Source organism: Hyalella azteca, unplaced genomic scaffold, assembly GCF_000764305.2.
Source record: "Hyalella azteca isolate HAZT.00-mixed unplaced genomic scaffold, Hazt_2.0.2 contig2635, whole genome shotgun sequence".
NCBI lineage: Eukaryota > Metazoa > Arthropoda > Malacostraca > Amphipoda > Hyalellidae > Hyalella > Hyalella azteca.
This window is the reverse complement of record NW_025932901.1, coordinates 1,022-21,234: the sequence shown is the minus strand read 5'-3', so window position 1 is coordinate 21,234 and position 20,213 is coordinate 1,022. Positions and strand designations below refer to the sequence as shown.

The 20,213-nt window shown below is 39.1% G+C and overlaps 3 protein-coding genes across 3 annotated transcripts; 1 reads left to right on the top strand and 2 right to left on the bottom strand.

Annotated features, from left to right (window-relative positions):
• Nucleotides 1–826: 826 nt before the first annotated feature.
• On the bottom strand, nt 827–1,339 carry LOC108679070 (vitellogenesis-inhibiting hormone-like). Its single transcript, XM_018167591.1, has 2 exons — nt 1,137–1,339; nt 827–935 (listed from the first exon to the last, which is right to left on the bottom strand). Exons 1-2 carry the CDS (start codon nt 1,337–1,339, stop codon nt 827–829), a joined length of 312 nt encoding a protein of 103 aa, XP_018023080.1.
• A 5,335-nt stretch (nt 1,340–6,674) lies between these two features.
• Nucleotides 6,675–12,360, bottom strand: LOC108679069 (folate receptor gamma). Its single transcript, XM_047885642.1, has 5 exons — nt 12,344–12,360; nt 10,149–10,455; nt 9,410–9,581; nt 9,027–9,139; nt 6,675–8,251 (listed from the first exon to the last, which is right to left on the bottom strand). The coding sequence occupies exons 1-5, from the start codon at nt 12,358–12,360 to the stop codon at nt 8,045–8,047; spliced, it is 816 nt and encodes a 271-aa protein (XP_047741598.1). The 3' UTR covers nt 6,675–8,044.
• A 2,983-nt stretch (nt 12,361–15,343) lies between these two features.
• Nucleotides 15,344–18,084, top strand: LOC108679067 (histone deacetylase complex subunit SAP130-B). Its single transcript, XM_018167589.2, has 4 exons — nt 15,344–15,367; nt 16,734–16,919; nt 17,059–17,755; nt 18,053–18,084. The coding sequence occupies exons 1-4, from the start codon at nt 15,344–15,346 to the stop codon at nt 18,082–18,084; spliced, it is 939 nt and encodes a 312-aa protein (XP_018023078.2).
• The last annotated feature ends 2,129 nt before the right edge of the window (nt 18,085–20,213 follow it).

The following is a 20,213-nucleotide window of genomic DNA, read 5'->3' as shown; positions in this document are numbered from 1 at the left end:
AGCCAATTTGATGGAAAATATTTCATCTTGATTTGAAGATTATTATTTTCAAAATCTGTTGCATTTCCTGTCAGATGCTTGATTTTCGTAATGCGAATTTCGGAAAAATACGAGACGAAAAATTTAAAAATTTCACTTGCTCGTGATTTGACGCAGTCTGCTCCTGCTCTAAGCAGAACAAACCATGTTAATGCAACTTGATCCACCTAGCAGGGTAAGAAAATTTTTGTCTGCAGCAAAACAATTTTATTTGATGTTTATTTCTACTGTTCCAGAAAAAAGTCTTTCTTTTCAGCACAGATGGTAAAACTTAAAGTGTATTTTTTTTTTTTTGACTATTCAAGAGGCATATTGAACATGCAGTTGCACTGCACAGTTACGGTTGTCGTGGACACTTTAGCGCTGAGATGAAGGTTCCTTGATGCGGTGCTACAGATGCAGTACAAGTGGTAAGCTAAAAGTATAAGAATATCCTCATATCATAAGATGTATAACTGAATATAACGTTGGGCTCATACGAAAAGGTTACTTATGAGGTTCTTTTTAAAAAATATTAATGTTCTGGTAATTTAGGGGGAGTTTATTGCCTTGTACACTTCTGAACGGAGGATGAGTATCCTGCCTCATAACACGACTGGCTTGTACGGCTAGCCTGTACGACTAGAATGTATGTCCAGCCTGTGTGACTAGACAAACGACTAATCTGAACGACTATTCCGTACGATTAACCTGTTCGACTAGAATATATGACTAGCCTGCGTGACTAGCAGACGACTAGTCTGAACAACTATCCCGTACGATTATCATGTGCGACTAGCCTGTACGACTAGCCGACTTTGAGGATGTTGGCGGTGAGCTTGTACTGTGGGATGCGCGACCAGAGCTGCAGGGCGTGCACGCACAGCACGAAGTATTCGTTCCAGAAGCAGTTTGCCCTGCATAAATTGTTCGAATGAGTTAATTGGTTATATAATTCATTTCATTTATTAGCATAATTTTCCTATGTGAGTATGATGAAAACAAATTCAGCTCAAATTTAAAATAACTTGCCATATGATTGAAACACCACATATCCGCTCAAGTAATTCCCTTTATAATTCTTCCTTAAAGTTAAAATTGCACCAGTCGTTCCTCACCGACATTTATCCTCGACGTCGGACTGTCGGAATAGGTTTTGGCAGTCGTAGCAAATCTCGGAGACCTCGTCGTAAATGTCCCTGTTGCCGATGAGGCTGAAGCAGTCCTCGTATTGTGTGAACCACCGCGCCCGCACCCCACGGACCTGTTCGCCGTCCACGCAGTCTAGCCCCCACAACAGCAGCGCTGCCAAACCCAACATCAGCTGTCGAGCGCAGGTAGATATCGAATTATGACAATAAATCAAAGCGACGAATGACTGCTTTAGCGAAAGTAATTCGATGTAAAACGCTGGTAATTGTCCATGTCTTGATTGGGATATCAGGCCTGTGATGTGAGACCAATATATTTGGTTTGCTCATTCATTGGACGATGCTAATTCGGGAAAGAATTGAACTTTATGGATGTAGACATCCGCAACGTTCCAGGGATGAAATTCATGTAGAACGATGCTCTATGCGGGTCTCGTATAATCATGCAATTTTCAAATTCTTCAAATAAACCATCTCGAACGATTAGTAACTTACCTGCAACTTTATTATGTTGAGTGTGATGAGCGTTAGAAATTAAGTCTGTTTGAAACAGTCATTTCAACAGTTTTCGAGTCTTCTAGCAGTGATGAAACTAGAATTACATTTTCAGGATTACTTTCTTAATTTACTCTATTATGGGCCAAAATATTGTATGTGTCGTATTTATGATACAGAACTGTTCATTACTAATCACATTCTGTTTCTGTTAAAATTGCTTCCGCCTACAGCTTCGTTCTTGAATTGAAAGTTTGAGTGGCCGCGGCTTTTTGACATGCAATGTTACTTCCTGGTTGGCGCAGCTGAATTTCAGAATAAATTCTGCGTCATATCCTTGCAGAGCGACCAATGTTCAATTTTATAATGCAGACAGTGTCATGACATTCATGCACATTACAAATCACATTTGCTCTGTTATGCATATCTTATTTCATGCAGACACAATGGCAATAACTAAACAACAATTCATGCCGGACTCGGTCCTCTGTGCCAATGAGAATGGAAATTTCCGCAAAACAATACTCCTAATATCTCATTAAATTATTTATTTCTTGGACCTTGAATTAAATTTTAAACACAAATTCGAAATTTGGGTGTTTTGTTTATACCAATAAAATACACACAAATAATTTATAACAATGTATATATTTTTTAGTGCAAGATCGAGGCAGAATTATTTCTCACCGCTGCCGAGGCCCGGTCGTGTGAGGCGTGCATCGCGTGGCTGAGCGCTGGTGTGGCGCTAGAGGCGGGAGAGGCGGGCGTGAGTTTTGATAATATGACACTTCAGCAATGTTTTATCAGTTATTTATTGTATTGCATTAATATTTCCATCATTCAGTATTGTATAAACAAACTAGAGACATAATATGTTCCGGTTCTTGATACAATATAGAAAGAGTGTGCTTACAATGTTCAATTTTGCTGGGTTAAGTCTGAGAAATAAAGCTATGATTGGGTATGCATAAAAAAGATTTGATATTTCCCAAGTGCGCTTCACTTTTATTATTACTATCGAGTGAAATATTTATCAAATTAGGGTAGTGGGAATGAGGACATCATTATTTTCAGGTTTCTAAGTTCCTAACATTTTCCGAATTGTAATTTTCTAATGGGACTAAATGATGATTAATTAATTAAAAAAAACACTCCCGAAGACTTATTAATTATTTCATAATTAATCTATGTATCGTCTCAGTTGGGCATCTAGTGAAATAGTGTCGTGTCACTAGATGTTACTGTCAGACAAATCGAGATTACGAGTTCGAGGTTAAGCTCAGTTTTATTTCCTGTGCATGACGAAAACGAGCGAATTTATGATAGAGACTAACTCTTCAATATCCTCTCTCAAAGCTCAACACGACATACCTAAAGCAAATTGTGTGTATACACGTAGCCACAGACAGAAGTTCCTAGCTCAAAACCTCGCATAGCAAACCGAGTAAAATTATTATTTAAAATAGCTAAAATAAATGTTTTAAATGAGATTATCGTGCTGATGAAAGTTTAGATTATAGTCTTGGGCTTCGATGATGCTGTTTTTATGGCCAGTTGCCCACAAGTCTAGTGTATAGGGCCAGTAATAAATTGCACGGGCAAATTAAATATGGATAGCAATAAAATCTATGTTCGATAGATTATGTAGAACATAAAACGCATCAAGATCAAAAGAATAACAACAAATTTGTAAATAAATTCAAAGTATTTACATTATAACCCTTATATTTTGTGATCTTGGTAAGCAAGTTCACCTTACTTACAGCATGTCGCTGACACCGAGTGTGCGACAATAGCCTGAGACGCTCTTATAAACCTGCTCCCTCCGCAGGCTGGGGCTGGAGGCTTCATCATTGCAAGCTGCAGTGTGGAATGAATGTCATCTCATCTTCTTGTGCGATTCAGCTGAGAAGCAGAAAATTTTGGAATAAGTTGCGAGAATAATTCTATGCTTGTTTGCATAATTCAATCGTAATACGTATTCACGGGCCAAATGAGCGTACAAATAAGGCCTAATGACCCCTTCCTACAGTGCCATTCTTTGAGCAAGGCAATTTTAAGCAGGTACATTCCTTTTCTTGACTGCATTTGAACATTATTTTTGGTACTGCATGAATGTCCGTAAATTTATATTATGCATTCATTAGATGTATTATATCGTGTCGCTCTCACCTAGTACAAACCTTGAAGTTGGGCGAGTATCTTGAAATTACATCCCGGTCTTCACTGTGGTCGGAATGAGGAAAAATTGGCGTAACCACTTTAACGCACTGTGCCTTCGAATACATTATTTGCGTGTGTTAGTCCAGACTAAGAGGGAAAGTGTAGAGAAATAAGTCATTTTTTCAAGCCAAAATAAATATATTATATTTTTCAGATATATCTCATTTTTTAAATAATGTTCAAAACATGCTATTAATTGAAAATTGTGTGTTTTGATGTTTTATTGATATCAGCTGTGATACGGACTTCAAATTATCTTATGTCTACATCATTTCTGATGTAATTCTTCTATTAGACGGTTTTGTCTTACCAATGGTAGAGACCGGTAACTATCGTTACCGTTCTTTACATACGAATAACACTGACGACGGATAAGATGTCCGTAACCAAAAAGTTTACCGTTAAACTCAATGATATGGCAAGATTTTTTTTCAATTATTTTGTCAGCCATTCATTACTTTCGCTCAGTAATGTAACTCGCGAGTGGTTTTAGCAGCCATATACCACCAAAAATCATTCATAATTATATGTGGAACACATGATACTACCCTCTCTCATGATACTACCCTCTCTCATGATACTACCCTCTCTCATGATGCTACCCTCTCTCATGATGCTACCCTCTCTCATGATGTTACCCTCTCTCATGATACTACCCTCTCTCATAATACTACCCTCTCTCATGACACTACCCTCTCTCATGATACTACCCTCCCTAATTATGCCGTCACCCACGTTATTTCTCTCCCTAGGCACCCATGCTTCATAAAGCTCATGTAAACTGAAATATCAATCCCACAACGGACATTCGTAGGCAGATCCATGGGTGCAGCCCAACAACACTCAACGTCGATGCGGCATAAATAAAACTCTAGCAGGCTGTTGCGTGTATATTATTTCCAGCAAATTTACGTTAATGGTCACAGTAAATGATACCAGTAACAATTCCGATAAGTATTAAACCCTTCTCAATCTGAAGTCATTCTACAAGAATACACCAAGAAGACCTGCACTGATGTTCCCGACAAATTATCTCGGCACTCGTGCACATTTTTCCTACGTCTGCGCTGCAACTAACTACCTCGAGCCTCAGTGGCACCTACAGCATTTTATTCTATGCTGTAGGAAATATCTAGTGTTTTAGATAACAGACAAACTCCTCAAAGGGCTAGAAGTAATAATTTCGAATTTTGCGCCCAGATGGCACAGAAGCGCACAATTCGGCGCATATTGGGAGTAACTAGCGGACAGGAGTGTTTTAAACTCAAAGTAAAATCCCAGTAGCCCGCTTTCCCAGACCTCAAGGTACGTATTGCATGATTAATTTATCCTTAGGCAAAAGGCTGAGGTAATCCTAGGCGACCTAAATTACCCACGAATGACGCAGTCATACCAGCAACCGAACATAAAATTAGAACTCCATGAACATGTGAACTGAGATGCTATTACTAAATGAAATTATTAAAATGCAAACACAGCGTAGATATTTTAAGCATTTAACCAAGCGGCAATTGTCCTTACAAGATTCTCAAAATAAAATAATAAGTTGCAGCTGTTTGATTGATTAAAGTTATCCTGGGAATTTAAAAAGTTCACTAGCGTCCAGAAGATCGCATTTCTTGCAACATAAAACAGTCCAGAATTCACGCCAATGGGCGAGTAAAATATAAGGATGTCAATCATTTCTAAAGATCCAAGCGAAACGTGTAGTAAAAACAGTAGCCATTAATACGCAGCCAAAGTATTTGAGCAGAAAACTGAAAGAAAATTACACTTATTTATGATATTAAAAGACCGTAAGGCTTTTTGATATCATTTGTCATGATTGAGCGCTTGCACAGCAATATGTGAGCGTCAATTGTCAATTCAAACTCACTCAATTGGACCAAAAACTCTTTTTTTGTTCAAGTTTTTATAAACATTGTTTAAACTCTGAGTTAAACTCTTGGATATTTTTATTCATTATTTTTTATAAATATTGTTTAAACTCTAAGTTAAACTCTTGGACATTATGCATGCAGCAACAATCAGTGTGAAATCTAAAACTACAATAAAAATAACGGCACACTCGTGCAGTTTTACAAACAACACAGTTCTTTCTATCATTTGCTTGCATTAAAGTACTGCAAAATAGCTAGCCTACGAGCTGCGCAATACGATGCGGCCAACATCGTAGCGCTTTTGTTCGTATAAAATTTTGAGTATCTCCATGAGCATCATGACGAAAAGTTGAATGTTTAGACAAGTCTTGGCCTTGTCTAAACATTCAACATTCGAAAAATCGTAAAACAATACATCTAAAGTGAGGCTTACATTGTTCTTAATTGTTTAAGGCAAACTTTACACATTACGGCCAGCTTACTTATTTTATCACAAAGGCATTTTTACCTTGTTATTATTGACGCTACATTAAAATTGAGGTTTCCAGTATTATTATAGTCATTATTAAATTTTGGTTCTGTAAATTAATTAAAAACTTAATATTTCAACTTTATACAACAACATATGCGCACGATTAGTGTGAAGTATAGGCAAAAGTCAACTATTGTTTAGAGATGTCGAACAAAAAGTGACGTCTGCCTTCAGTAGACCCTAATCGTGCTCTTGCTTGTTGGGATATGATGTTATTTCTTCAAAATTCAGCGATCAATTGTCAAAACTAATAATTAATTAATGGCTAAGGTAAACTAATGATGAATTACCAATTTGATTTCAGGAAGAACATTTGCGTGAAAATTGTGACGTAAAAAGATCAGTTGCGAGATTCGAAATAACATTTGCTTGAGAATTATGACGTAAAAGAACCAGTTGCCAGACTCGAAATAACATTTGCTTGAGAATTATGACGTAAAAGAACCAGTTGCCAGACTCGAAATAACATTTGCTGAAAACTTTTTTGCTACATTTAGTTACACATTCTCAACTGTGAGACTTATTTGCTTGAAGCGTGCGCGCTCGACAGCATTTTCGGTGGCTTAGTTTAACAGGCACGTCACTTTCATACGAGTTAAGTTGAGCTCCAAGATTTCATGATGGCACTTATTATAACTTTATAATAACAAAATCGAAATCTTAGTTAATAACAAAATCAAGAAGAATGACAACGTGAAAACTAAATTCTTAAATGACCTAAAGATTTTCACGATTCTAAAATCAAACAAAAATTTTGCAACAAATAGAATTGACACCAATTTTTCTACATTACACATTTTGGTTTACATGCAGAAGACACATTGCAAAGACATAAATCGTCATACACGAGATGAACAAAAATCTATGATTTAGTTTTTATTTCTAAGAAATTTCGGACATAAATTTCACCTCCAAACTTACGCTGCGCCTCACAAGATTTGGATGACGTTCAAAGTAGTTTCAGTGAGCACATTCAACGTGAACCAAATATCTCGCCCCAAACTTTACTTTACTCTTCCTTGAAGAATTTTTCGGCAGTTCGTTGCCTGACTCCACAACAGCAGCAACTTGCAGGGTGCTGCAGCTATAATGTGTATCTCATGCCTCGCTGCCTACTCCGACCATTCAGTTCAAAAATTACCGTATGTCGTATGATAGGCCATGACGAAGATGTTTAGCCCCTACTCATTATTTGAGCTCATGAAGTAAAATTCGTATTTGAAGCAACGTCAGAACCTTGGACGCACACGTGGGCACGTGCTAGAGTGGATCTTGTCATCACTACGACCGACCAGTGGCACACATGGTGTTTTGGCTGCGACCACTACTTTTGCCCAGGCAACCTAACTCTGCGCGAGTGTGGGTAACCTTACCTTCAAATTAATTTTATTAGGCTCGTTCCCCAAGTTTTGTTCATGAGAAGTTCTTGCATAATATTTCAGCGATTAAAAATTCTTCACTTTATTGATATGCTTTTTTGAATTGATATAGTCCGTCACAGCAAACTATAAATGAGCTCTAAGCGTTACAACTGTTGGGTATCATGGCGCAGCCTTAGATGAAGTTTGGAAAACCTACAAAATACAATTTGGCACCAGTCATATATTTGCATCCACATGGCTGCATTAAAACGATTCCGCTAAAGTAGACCAAATTACTCTCCAAAGAGATTAACTTATAATAAAAATGTCCAACTTTTTTCTAGCTTGTGTGACCAACGAACTACTCCACCCGGCAGTTCTCTTTTAAAGGCCCGGACGGATGAACATGGCCACGACGCTCACGAGGAGTGCGAGGGCAGGTGAGAGCAATAGCGTATCAACACCAGACGCAGACTTGAGATTGGCATAGAACTCAGCCACAGCCACGTTGGGGTTGCCAGCTTCACCGTCAAACCAGAGTCGCATGCAGGGCTGGTCGTCCGGCGTGTAGCGCCAGGAGCCGTCCCACACCTGAGCATTCATTCATTCATAATAATACGGTGGATAATCCATAATTGAAGAAAAACCCCACCAACGGTTGCGCGCACGCACATGAGGGCATTGGAGAACGTTTCGATACTCGGAGAACGTGTAACGTCTTAAGTAAAAATAATTAAAATAAGTATATTGGAGAAACATGCGATAGAGAGTAGATAGAGCACGAGTAGAGACGAAGCCATCTTCATGAATTGCTTTTCATAGCTACATGTATCACTTCAGATAATTGACAAAATTCAAGTGTTTAGATAATTGGATACTGCATCTCAATATCCCTGCCAATAATTTGTATCATTTACAATATTTCTAAAGTCTTGAATATCGAATTCAAGAAATTAAATAAATTACTTTCCACAATAACCTCATTCCATAAGCGTAGAGGAACACATGAAGGCACATACCGTCTCACAGAAGAGGAGCACATGAAGGCACATACGTCTCACAGAAGAGGAGCACATGAAGGCACATACCGTCTCACAGAAGAGGAGCACATGAAGGCACATACGTCTCACAGAAGAGGAACACATGAAGGCACATACCGTCTCACAGAAGAGGAACACATGAAGGCACATACCGTCTCACAGAAGAGGAGCACATGAAGGCACATACCGTCTCACAGAAGAGGAGCACATGAAGGCACATACCGTCTCACAGAAGAGGAACACATGAAGGCACATACGTCTCACAGAAAAGGAGCATATGAAGGCACATACCATCTCACAGAAGAGGAGCACATGAAGGCACATACCGTCTCGCAGAAGTTGCTGGCGTTGCCGTACATCTGTAGGAAGGTCACACAAGAGGAGCCTTCAGGACACACATTCACCTTGCAGGAAGAAGCGCCATTCTTGCACTGGCGACCTGAGGACAAGCAAATTATCAGCACTGCATCTATGTCAAATGCGTAATACACACGCCATCAACGTCCATAAACTTTATAATGACTCTTTTTCAGCTAAGATAACAAAACAAGAAAAGTATAACAAATTGAAATCCATGGCAATGACAATTTTATCAAAAAAATAAAGCAATATAAAAACTCATTACAAAGATACGGTACTTGAAAACAATGAATAATACAAAAAATATTCCAGCAGAGGGCAAGCAGGAAAAATATTCAGAAGACATCACCATCAGATAGTTTGGTAATGCCATCATCAGTGATGGTGACCCAGCGGAAGTTGAGGGACCAGTTATCCGTGCAGGTAAAGTCATAGAGGCAAGCCTCAAACCAGGCCTCACAGTCACTGGCACAGAGAGGCACGCCATAGAAACGCTCTGTACGCCATGGGCGCTCGTTATCCTGTGCAAAAAAATGCATCTTGAAATGCCACAATAAAGTCTGCTTACATACTGTGATATCAATTCAGGAAAAGGTGCTGATATAACTGCTTTACTATTGGAAACTATCCAATTTTTTATTTAAGAAAAAAGGCTGAAAGCAAAGAATATGAATTGCTGCCAATTGTACCACAGCTGCTACTTGGGTTATAATCTTTCTTTTCCACAATAATAGTAAAAATTGGACAAGAGTTTGAAATCTAGACCTAGACTCGTTTCAAGAATAGGAGTTGATCATATCCAATACTTGAATATTATGTAGTTAATGGTGCATTTCTCAGTTCAATTACATACTATTGCAATTGCACTATTATTCCATAATAGTGCAATTACATACTTGCATTATGTACATACCAATAGGTACTGTATAACCTGGAACCACACATTAAAATGATGCATATAACAGAAACACATGAATAAACAAGCAGCCTACAATGTTTCATGGTACAAGTTTTGTTGTCACACTCAACCATAGACTAGAACACACAAAAATAAACCAAAGAACACATCAGAAAATGAAAAATCTCACCTTGACTACCCAAGGTCCAACATTAGGTGAACACTCATAGAAACAGTCATCTTGGGTGAAATGTCGGCGGCAATCTTTGGAGAGCGTCCTTCTACTCTTGCAATGGTCGTAGTCCAATGGGTGATGGCTTGACTCGTGTATAGCTCTGGCAGTTTCTTGTGTGCAGCATGAGCGATTCCGCCATGGAGAGCACTGTTCATAGGGAAAAAAATGAGGGTAAGAGACACTGAATGAATGTCTCTCTTTCACAAAACCATTATTTAATAAAATTTTGCAGTGGTTGAGTTGCACTCTTGAATTATGTTGTCTGTGGGAGTAAAATTATATTATACAATGTACATGAAATTGGCTATCATCAGCTGGTACTATGTGCAAAAAAAAGATAATATAATATATTACAATTTAGTATATAGTCAGATGGGGTAAGACAGGACCAAAATCACTAACAGGCATGTAGCATCTATACCATGAATAACTAAAAAATCCTAAACTTATCACAAGGTGTGGTTATGCAATGGGCTTCAAAGCTACAACTCAGACTTTTTGCATACAACACAGTTTTCTGTACAGATTAAAAAAAGTGAGCTGGTCCCATCTTACCCCATTGGGGTAAGATGGGACCAGGCTGGAGTAAGAAAGGACCAACAGGTAATTCTTATGTAACAAGGTTTTTAGTAAAAATATAAATCTGATATTCAATATTATCTATCTAAAAACACATTATTTGATTAAACAACCACTTGTTACTGTTTTGTGTTGCGGGAAGTCAACTCTAATATCAGTCACATTGGAGTTTTTGCCATGAGAAAACTTTGTTAAGAATAGAAATAGTGGGTTGGCTTTGATTCATTGGAGAGCACTGCCAAATGCTACATGTATATTCCATTAGTGTCATTGTCTGAAAATTTACCAAATAGGTAATAAAACCAATGGATAATCACTTAAGAGTCAGACGTCATGTGTTTTCTTGCTAACTGCATTTGTGGTGAACTTCTTCAAACATAGCCCATGCCCTCTCACAAAATTGTGATAATTATTTTTTATGTTTCACGCAATGATTTTTCCCCCGACCACTCTTGCACATTGTTCTGCAGCTCACTAATGGGAAGCGACATCCCTATTTTCTCCATCCCCATGATGCAATTCACAATAGTATGCTAAATTTATCTTTTTAAAAAAGCTAACAAGTTAGAATGGTTATTTTAAGCAAAAGATGAAAATTTTGACCAAAATACTCCATGTATACTTATGCACAATACTATATTCATTTAAAAGCTATTTTTGATAAACTATGGGGTAAAAGAGGACCATTTGTGGGGTAAGACAGGACCATTTATGGGGTAAGATAGGACCACTTGTAGGGCAAAACAGGATCATTTAGTGGTCCCGTCTTACCCCATGTCTGGTCCTTTTTTACCCCATTTTAGAATAGTTGTCAGGCAGTGATGGTAGCAGGTAGGAATGCCTAGTATGTCTCAAAAGTTGCTTATTACTTGAGGTTACCAGCCTACATACACAAACCTGGCCAAAAAATTTTTTTTCATTAGACAGAGCTTATTTCCCAAACAGGGTTAACTATTTTGTGACCCTTCTTTACATAGGTTTTCTTTGAAAATTAGCCAGAAATTCATTATTTGCAGAAGTCTGTTGAAACATGCACTGAAATGACAGGCAATGATTGCTCTAACATATTCTTTTGTCAAATTAAATTCAGTGCAAATAGAATGCATGCCATGGGCCGGTCCTTTCTTACCCCATGAAGGCTGCAATCCTGTCTTACCCCATTTGACTATAATTATAATTGAATAATTTGGCAACCTATTGATTACTGGTCAAAGAAGTTCAGCTTGTTCACGCAGAGATGGCGGTGTAGACCATAGTACTGTTAGTTCTGTACATATATATATCTGTAAGCTTACAGGATAGCTTGTAATTTCACACCATTTTAATTGGGTCAAGTGAATTCACTATAAAAAAAAAAAAGATCATAAAACATAGGTACTGTAAATGTGCCCTAGTAGATGTACCTTTTTTGTGTCCCCAGTGCATTAATACTAAACAAGTGACAGCTAGTTAAAGTTAAATTAGTGCATGTGAATGTGAAGCCGTGTTTTAGAGCAAGTCAGTTTTCCATCATCCTGCATATCTTGCACTCATGGTACTGACCAGCTAGGTACTCACCCATGCTGACTGACCTGCTGTAAATGAACATGCTTTCTGTCCCTGACTACTGCCTGCCAATCTGTCACTAATCCACCCCAAGATTATCATGGATCTTTATAGGTGAGTCAAGGGAACACTCTTGCCATGCACCTCAGTCTTAAATTTTATTAGTAAATGTTTGTAAATATCATGAATCATCCCTTTAAATTGTTCTACAGTTTAGTAGTAGTTTCAATGTGTATTTATGTATTTCAAGAGTACTTATGTGTTTCAAGTGTTTTATTGTTGAGTAGGTCTTATGTGTAGGTCCTGCACTTTAGCAGAGCAGCCAATTTGGAGCGTGTTCAGGGCAAGGTTGGAGTTAATTAGTGGATCCCACGCTGAGCTGGGGACAAGGGCTTGGGCCTCTCCCATACCAGTCAGGGTAGTCTAGAGAGTAGAGACTATTCCTGTGCCCTGCCAGTGGAGTCTCCCCCACTACTTCTCACAAGACAACTGCCTTCTCGTTTTCTCCTCATTACAAACATTGCCTGTTGGACGCGACTAGGCCAGACCCAGGACCAATTCTCAAGAACTTTATTTCTCTTTAGTTATTTTGATTTGATTTAGTTAACTCCTTCTTATCCTGGCCCCATTTTTTTACCAGTTATCTCTGTTTACTCTGTTCTGTTCAATCCAGTGTGGGCTGGTTATTTTTGTTATCATTCATATGTAGTGTGTGGACTGCTGGTCATTTTGTTCTCATCATTCATAGCCCTGGGCTGTCTCATTTCTAACAAACTAATTTTCACCTCTCATCTTCATAAACCATGGAGTTCATTTAATCTATTTTTGCTTGGTTCTTCCTCTGTTTGTTCCCCTGAGTTTGTTTTGCTTGGTTTCAAGCACTGGTACTTTACTGGCCAGACCGCTGACCTTTAGAGGGGCTGACCCCCAAAGGAGTCACAAAGGAGTTGAGTTGAGTCACATGACAGCCATTCACATGATTCAGCATGTTGACTCATTTTGCATGGGCTTGCCAGTTGCATTTGATTGAAAATTGGCATTTCCAACTAACTTTTTTGGAGGTTCACACTTTGGAGCATGTAAAAAGTATCCTGACTGTGACCTTGGGTGCTTGATGCATCCATTTTATTGCCCAGACATCTTTGGCTTGGAGTCATGGTGGCTTTCTAAATGCATTCTGAATGTCCATGTACCTATGTAATTGAGAAGCGCGGTTGCCAAAAATAGGAGCGCTTGTTCCAATAGTAGCAGGCAGCAGGATGGAATTCTAAGATTTGTGGTTCACTTAAAAAAACATTCCAGACAACTAGAAACAGGTTTGCAGGCCATCAGAAATCAGTTTTGGCATGAATGTTACTTCAGGCAACACAGAGAATGTCCCACTCCCAACATTGTTAATTGTGCATGTCACTCACAGATGTGCAAGAGGGATCTACAGAACGAAATACTATTTACTCGTAACATAATTGTTTCAAATTAAATATAAAAAAACATTTATTGCACCTATTTGTTACGTCAGCTTTCCAATTGAGGAGAAACTCATCGGCAATTAAAGAAACTTATTGAAGAAAAGGCAATGCACGACATGACACTTGCATAACTCAGTTGACCGACTAGATTAGAGTACTAATAAATTTAGCATTCAAACCTCTAGATTCCATGAACCTTGTGATTTCTTCATTATTAAAACTTTGGAAGGCTCACAATATATCACCTAAAGTTTTCACTCAATTATTGTCTCAAAGTTCGGGAGCTTTATCTGCAGTTAATGCGCTGTAGTTACCTCACCCACCGCCGGTGGCTGGTTAGTTCTCATTACACAACCGGTGGGCCACCGGTTGTGTAATGAGAACTAACCAGCCACTAGCCATCATTAGATTCCCGCCACCTTGTCTGTTGCACACGATTGATTATACATACAAGCATGCATAATCAATCGTGTGCAACAGACAAGGTGGCAGGAATCTAATGATGGTTAGTGGCTAAAAATGTTATACATACATGCATGCATGCATGTATAGGCAAATTTTATAGTTTATACCACTATTTTTAGTTTTGCTGGATTTTAAAATTCAATTAGTTTAGCTGCTTCAACATTTCTACAAAATGTCAAGAGGGCTGTCCCAATTTACCACATGGCTGTCGCCTGTCCCTGCCCATCCCCTAGTATATAGTCAGATGGGGTAAGACAGGACCGAAATCACTAACAAGCCCGTAGCATCTATACCATGAATAATTAAAAAATCCTAAACATATCACAAGGTGTATCTATGCAATAGGCTTCTAAGCTACAACTCTGACATTTTGCATCTAACATAGTTTTCTGTACAGATTAAAAAATCATTAAAATGTTTTACACAATTAAAAACAGTACCATTTTTCTCTATTTCTAAACGGACCGGTGGAAGGTTGAGACGAACGCCTCTGGTATCATGGAAATGATGAGGAACAAGAGGAGCAAAAAAACTTTCAAAAAGACGCTGATCATGAAAAAAGTGCCCTATTCATAAACTGTAAAAGCTTAAATTTGTACATGTCGTCGAATTTCAGAATTTTTGACTGTCTATATAATTCAGTAGTACGAATCAATGGTACATAGTTAACATATCGAACCCTAAGTATTGACCGCAGTGTCTTGTTCATCAACGTAATAACCGGTTTTTTGTACGGATAGGCACTCCACCCCATATTACAAGGGTATTAGAAAATTTAGATAAAAACAACGAATAGAAGAGCGTTCTTAACGAGGAGAAAGGCAGATACTTGATAGAGCATGTAACACTCCATGGGCTTTGCTAAGTCCCTGGCAAACGGAAGTAATATGTTTTTTAAAAGACATTTTATTGTCAAGGATTAAGCCTAAATAACGAAAATCGTCAACCCATTCCAAAATTGATCCATTAAAAGTGATGTTCCGAGGGGCGACAACAGGTCTAGACGTAAAAAGCATCAGTTTAATTTTATCGGCGTGTGCCACTAACTTATTTACTAACAGCCATTTTGACAAGTCTGTTGACAGATCCGAAATGCTATCACATGCTTCATCGTTGGTACCTTTCGAGATATAAAAAACGGCATCATCAGCAAAAAGCTTGCAGTTTGCATTAAAAGAAGAGGCGATATCATTTATGAAAATATTAAAAAGAAGAGGACCCAGAACAGAGCCCTGGGGTACTCCAATCGTGATTGGTCTTGAGGGCGAATTTGTACTCGCACAATGAAACATATTGTTCCCTATTGGTTAGATATGACTTTATAGTTAAAAAAAATAATCTTCAGTTTTTTCAGTTAAGAAACAATCTTCAGTTTTTTACCATAACTTTTGAAAAATTGGACTAAGCACTTTGAATACCGAGGCTTCTACCATGGTATATGTTCAGTAATTTCCAGGCTTGCATTGCTACTACTAACGAGGGCTGCTAACTAGGAACCTAAATTATGCACAATTCCAAAAACCTACTCTTTCAGTGCAAAACTTAGTGTGCAGAAAAAATCCGCCAGCAGAAAGAAATATTTAAACTGAGTGCGTTATGTCATTTGCATAACTGAGTGCGTTTTGTCGTTAAAAACGATACATACCTAGACTGTTTAATCTTGCTTTTTCATTGCCAGTCTTTTTTTGTGGAGAATTCCAAGATATCAATATATTTAAAGAGCCAGATTATCAAGTGGTTGAATTTATACATGACAACATCAAACAAAGTCTGTTGACCTAGCTTCCATCATGTCACAAGGTCTGTTCATTCTGGCCTCAGTCAAATTTTATTTTATTATGTAGGGTAACTATCAAGCTTTTATGCAAAATCATCAAAATTAAGTGAAGGTGTATCGATTATTCCATTATTTAAAGACTTGAAGAGAAAGAGTCAATTTTGTTTGAGGCCACTTACTAAATTTTAACATCCAGTTTTAAATTTATTAATTAGATTAAAGCATCGCCATCAATGAATGAAATTTAAGGAATTTATTAATAATTAATTGGATAAAATTGTATGTATTTATTGGGTTTGGTAAGATCCTTACTTGACTACAATTTACTGGTGATGTGGTACAGCAGTCAATACAACACACAATATATCGTGTTGTGTATATTAGGTTAGGTTTGTAATTGTATCGGATGCATTGACATTATTTTTCAACATAATCAAGATTTAAATGATTCTCAACTTGATGAAAAATCTGAACATTCCAGGCCTTCACTACATGATGCCTCCCATAATCAATGCTTTTTTCAAAACAATTTGTTCAAACAAATATTGTTTTCACATTACTTCAAAACAATTAGTCAAAATATATATTGTTGTGACATTAGTTAAAAAAAATATTGTTTTGAAATTAGTTTTGAAGTCTTGTGTTGGTGTATGTGCAGCAGCAGTCACCACAACACACACAGTATAATGTGTTTTTTGTGCGCAGGCATGCAGCACGGTGCAGCAGCCGCTGGTGTTCGTGCAGCACTACACGAGGCTGCGTGCAGCATCCCTGACGCTGCACAGCCAACTGGTCACCACCTGCCAGAGCATGCGTACCTCCCCGCCTCCTGCCATCGCTGCCTCACAGGTGAGGCGTACCTCCCCGCCTCCTGCCATCGCTGCCTCACAGGTGAGGCGTACCTCTGTCTCTTATACACATCTAGATGTGTATAAGAGACAGACACTACCCTCTCTCATGATACTACCCTCTCTCATGACACTACCCTCTCTCATGATACTACCCTCTCTCATGANGTGCCATCAGTCAGTATCCAGTTAGTGCCATCAGTCAGTATCCAGTTAGTGCCATCAGTCAGTATCCAGTTAGTGCCATCAGTCAGTATCCAGTTAGTGCCATCAGTCAGTATCCAGTTAGTGCCATCAGTCAGTATCCAGTTAGTGCCATCAGTCAGTATCCAGTTAGTGCCATCAGTCAGTATCCAGTTAGTGCCATCAGTCAGTATCCAGTTAGTGCCATCAGTCAGTATCCAGTTAGTGCCATCAGTCAGTATCCAGTTAGTGCCATCAGTCAGTATCCAGTTAGTGCCATCAGTCAGTATCCAGTTAGTGCCATCAGTCAGTATCCAGTTAGTGCCATCAGTCAGTATCCAGTTAGTGCCATCAGTCAGTATCCAGTTAGTGCCATCAGTCAGTATCCAGTTAGTGCCATCAGTCAGTATCCAGTTAGTGCCATCAGTCAGTATCCAGTTAGTGCCATCAGTCAGTATCCAGTTAGTGCCATCAGTCAGTATCCAGTTAGTGCCATCAGTCAGTATCCAGTTAGTGCCATCAGTCAGTATCCAGTTAGTGCCATCAGTCAGTATCCAGTTAGTGCCATCAGTCAGTATCCAGTTAGTGCCATCAGTCAGTATCCAGTTAGTGCCATCAGTCAGTATCCAGTTAGTGCCATCAGTCAGTATCCAGTTAGTGCCATCAGTCAGTATCCAGTTAACAGTAGCATGCCAGGTCAGTCATGCCATCGTCGTATTTTCTTTCTCTGGGTTTCATATTAAATGTCATAGTGTTTGTTAAGAAATTATTAAACTTATATTGAAATGAGCAGTCATGTTTTGAAGTGTAACTTGGTTATTTAACGATCAAAATTTGGATTTAAGCCACATCCCATTCTCAAGATGCTGATTTTGATCACTTAAGATTTAACTCCTATCAATGAAAATTGTAATGTTAAATTTTCTTCAAAAGCCACGTTAAATTTTCTTTACAAAACGTTTTTACTGATTAAATTTCACGGTTGTTCGACAGGTCATTTATTAACATTACAGCCGTCAGAATGAGACACCATTTTTAACAGTGCATGTAGCTTATTCTTTGATATAACAAGTATTTTTATCATTGCATATAGGTAATTCTTTGATATTACAAGTATTTTTATCATTGCATATAGGTAATTCTTTGATATAACAAGTATTTTTATCAGCGCATATAGGTAATTCTTTGATATAACAAGTATTTTTATCAGCGCATATAGGTAATTATTTTATATTACAAGTAGTTTTATCAGTGCATGTAGGTAATTCTTTTATATTACAAGTATTTTTATCAGCGCATGTAGGTAGTTAATTCTTTGACATAAAATTAAGATTATTGTGTATGTGTGGCAGATATGGGCACCACGAGGTGGCCGGCAGCGTGTACAGCAGCCTGCGTAGCCGCGTCTGTACGGACCAGCAGCATTACTGGCTCACTGCCCTCGCCCAGGTGAGTCCAGCACCTGTCTCTTATACACATCTAGATGTGTATAAGAGACAGGTTGTATAGTACACATGTACACAGGGCACGGTGTGCAGCGTGTTGTATAGTACACATGTACACAGGGCACGGTGTGCAGCGTGTTGTATAGTACACATGTACACAGGGCACGGTGTGCAGCGTGTTGTATAGTACACATGTACACAGGGCACGGTGTGCAGCGTGTTGTATAGTACACATGTACACAGGGCACGGTGTGCAGCGTGTTGTATAGTACACATGTACACAGGGCANGACCCTACCCTCTAGTGCATGGTCTAACCGACCAGCAGCTCTAGACACTACCCTCTAGTGCATGGTCTAACCGACCAGCAGCTCTAGACCCTACCCTCTAGTGCATGGTGTACCACGGTAGGTGGATATGAGCACTTGTATTACTTAAGTGGATGCCACAAGAATATAAAGCTCTAGTAATAAGCTGTATTTGACTATATTATTGTCTGCATAGAGACAAGACATTCAGTCATGACTTCTGTATGGTCGAGTAAGTACAAATGTTTACAAATAAACTAACCACAAGGATACACGCGCCAAGCCTTCTTCAGTCACGGATAGTCTCAGGAGGAACTGACTGCAAGCAAAATCATTCATTCCTGGTCCATATATCATTCCGTGTCTTAATAAAATAATGTGAGAATGCACCAGAAAAGTGCCATAAGTAGTGAAAAATATAAATGAAATTTGGTTTTAACATTTCTATTTCTAATATTTTTAGTCTCCTAGTTGTTTGACTTGAAGATTTGACTTTGTGTTGTGCTGACCTCGTCTTGTCCTGACCTCGTCTTGTGCTGACCTCATGTTGTGCTGACCTCATGTTGTGCTGACCTCGTCTTGTGCTGACCTCGCGTTGTGCTGACCTTGTCTTGTGCTGACCTCGTCATGTGCTGACGTCGTGTTGTGCTGACCTCGTCTTGTGCTGACAGGTGAGCTGCGGGGAGAGCAAGACCTCGGCACCTCTGGAGAGCAGCGGCGGGGGCGGCGTCACCACGGAGGTCGTGGACGACAGAGCCAAGCCCCTCACGGCGGCCGCCGCCAGCCTCTACAGCGCCCTGGCTAACTTCAAGGTAGTAGCGTGCCTGGCGGCCTATAGGTGCTTGTACACGGGGACAGTACTGGCGGCAAGTAGATCGGAAAGGTGCCAAATGTCTGCTGCTTGGTGTCTATTCCGCAAGGACGCTTAGACACGTGGCAAGTTTAAGGTGCCGCCGTGCCGGTAGGCACTAAATACCGGCACGGTGGCACCTTAAACTTGTCTCGCGTCTAAGCTTACTTGCGGGATATACAACAAGCGGCAGATATTCGGCATTTTTCTGATCTACTTGCCGCCAGTACTGTCCCCTGTACAAGTACCCTATAGGCTGGCACTAGGCTGTCAATAGATGGTCAAAAGGATGTCACTAAGCGTCAAGAGGCGGTCAATATACGGTCACTGTGCTGTCAATAGGCACTCATTAGGCTGTCAACAGACCTTCGTTATCTCTTTCATAACATTTCGTCAATTTAACTGCGATGCCATATATTTGGGAGCGCAGCCGTGGGTAACAAAATTGACTCGTAAACAGGCCCTGGGCCCAACGCCAAACATCAGCATGCAATATCTACACATAGCCTCAGATCAATGAGCTGTGGGTAACTCCGGCTAACAGTAAATCCG

Bases quoted from the DNA above. Each gene is read 5' to 3' on its own strand.
- LOC108679070 (XM_018167591.1), bottom strand. From the start codon at position 1,339: ATGTTGGGTTTGGCAGCGCTGCTGTTGTGGGGGCTAGACTGCGTGGAC. The intron at 936-1,136 runs GTGAGGAACGAC...CAATTTATGCAG, and splicing joins GACGTCGAGGATAAATGTCG to GGCAAACTGCTTCTGGAACG.
- LOC108679069 (XM_047885642.1), bottom strand. The intron at 9,582-10,148 runs GTGAGATTTTTC...TTTTTTGCACAG, and splicing joins TTGGACCTTGGGTAGTCAAG to GATAACGAGCGCCCATGGCG. The intron at 8,252-9,026 runs GTATGTGCCTTC...ATGAATGCTCAG, and splicing joins CCAGCAACTTCTGCGAGACG to GTGTGGGACGGCTCCTGGCG.
- LOC108679067 (XM_018167589.2), top strand. From the start codon at position 15,344: ATGCTATCACATGCTTCATCGTTG. The intron at 15,368-16,733 runs GTACCTTTCGAG...TTTTGTGCGCAG, and splicing joins TATCACATGCTTCATCGTTG to GCATGCAGCACGGTGCAGCA. The intron at 17,756-18,052 runs GTCAGTCATGCC...GTTGTTCGACAG, and splicing joins AGTTAACAGTAGCATGCCAG to GTCATTTATTAACATTACAG.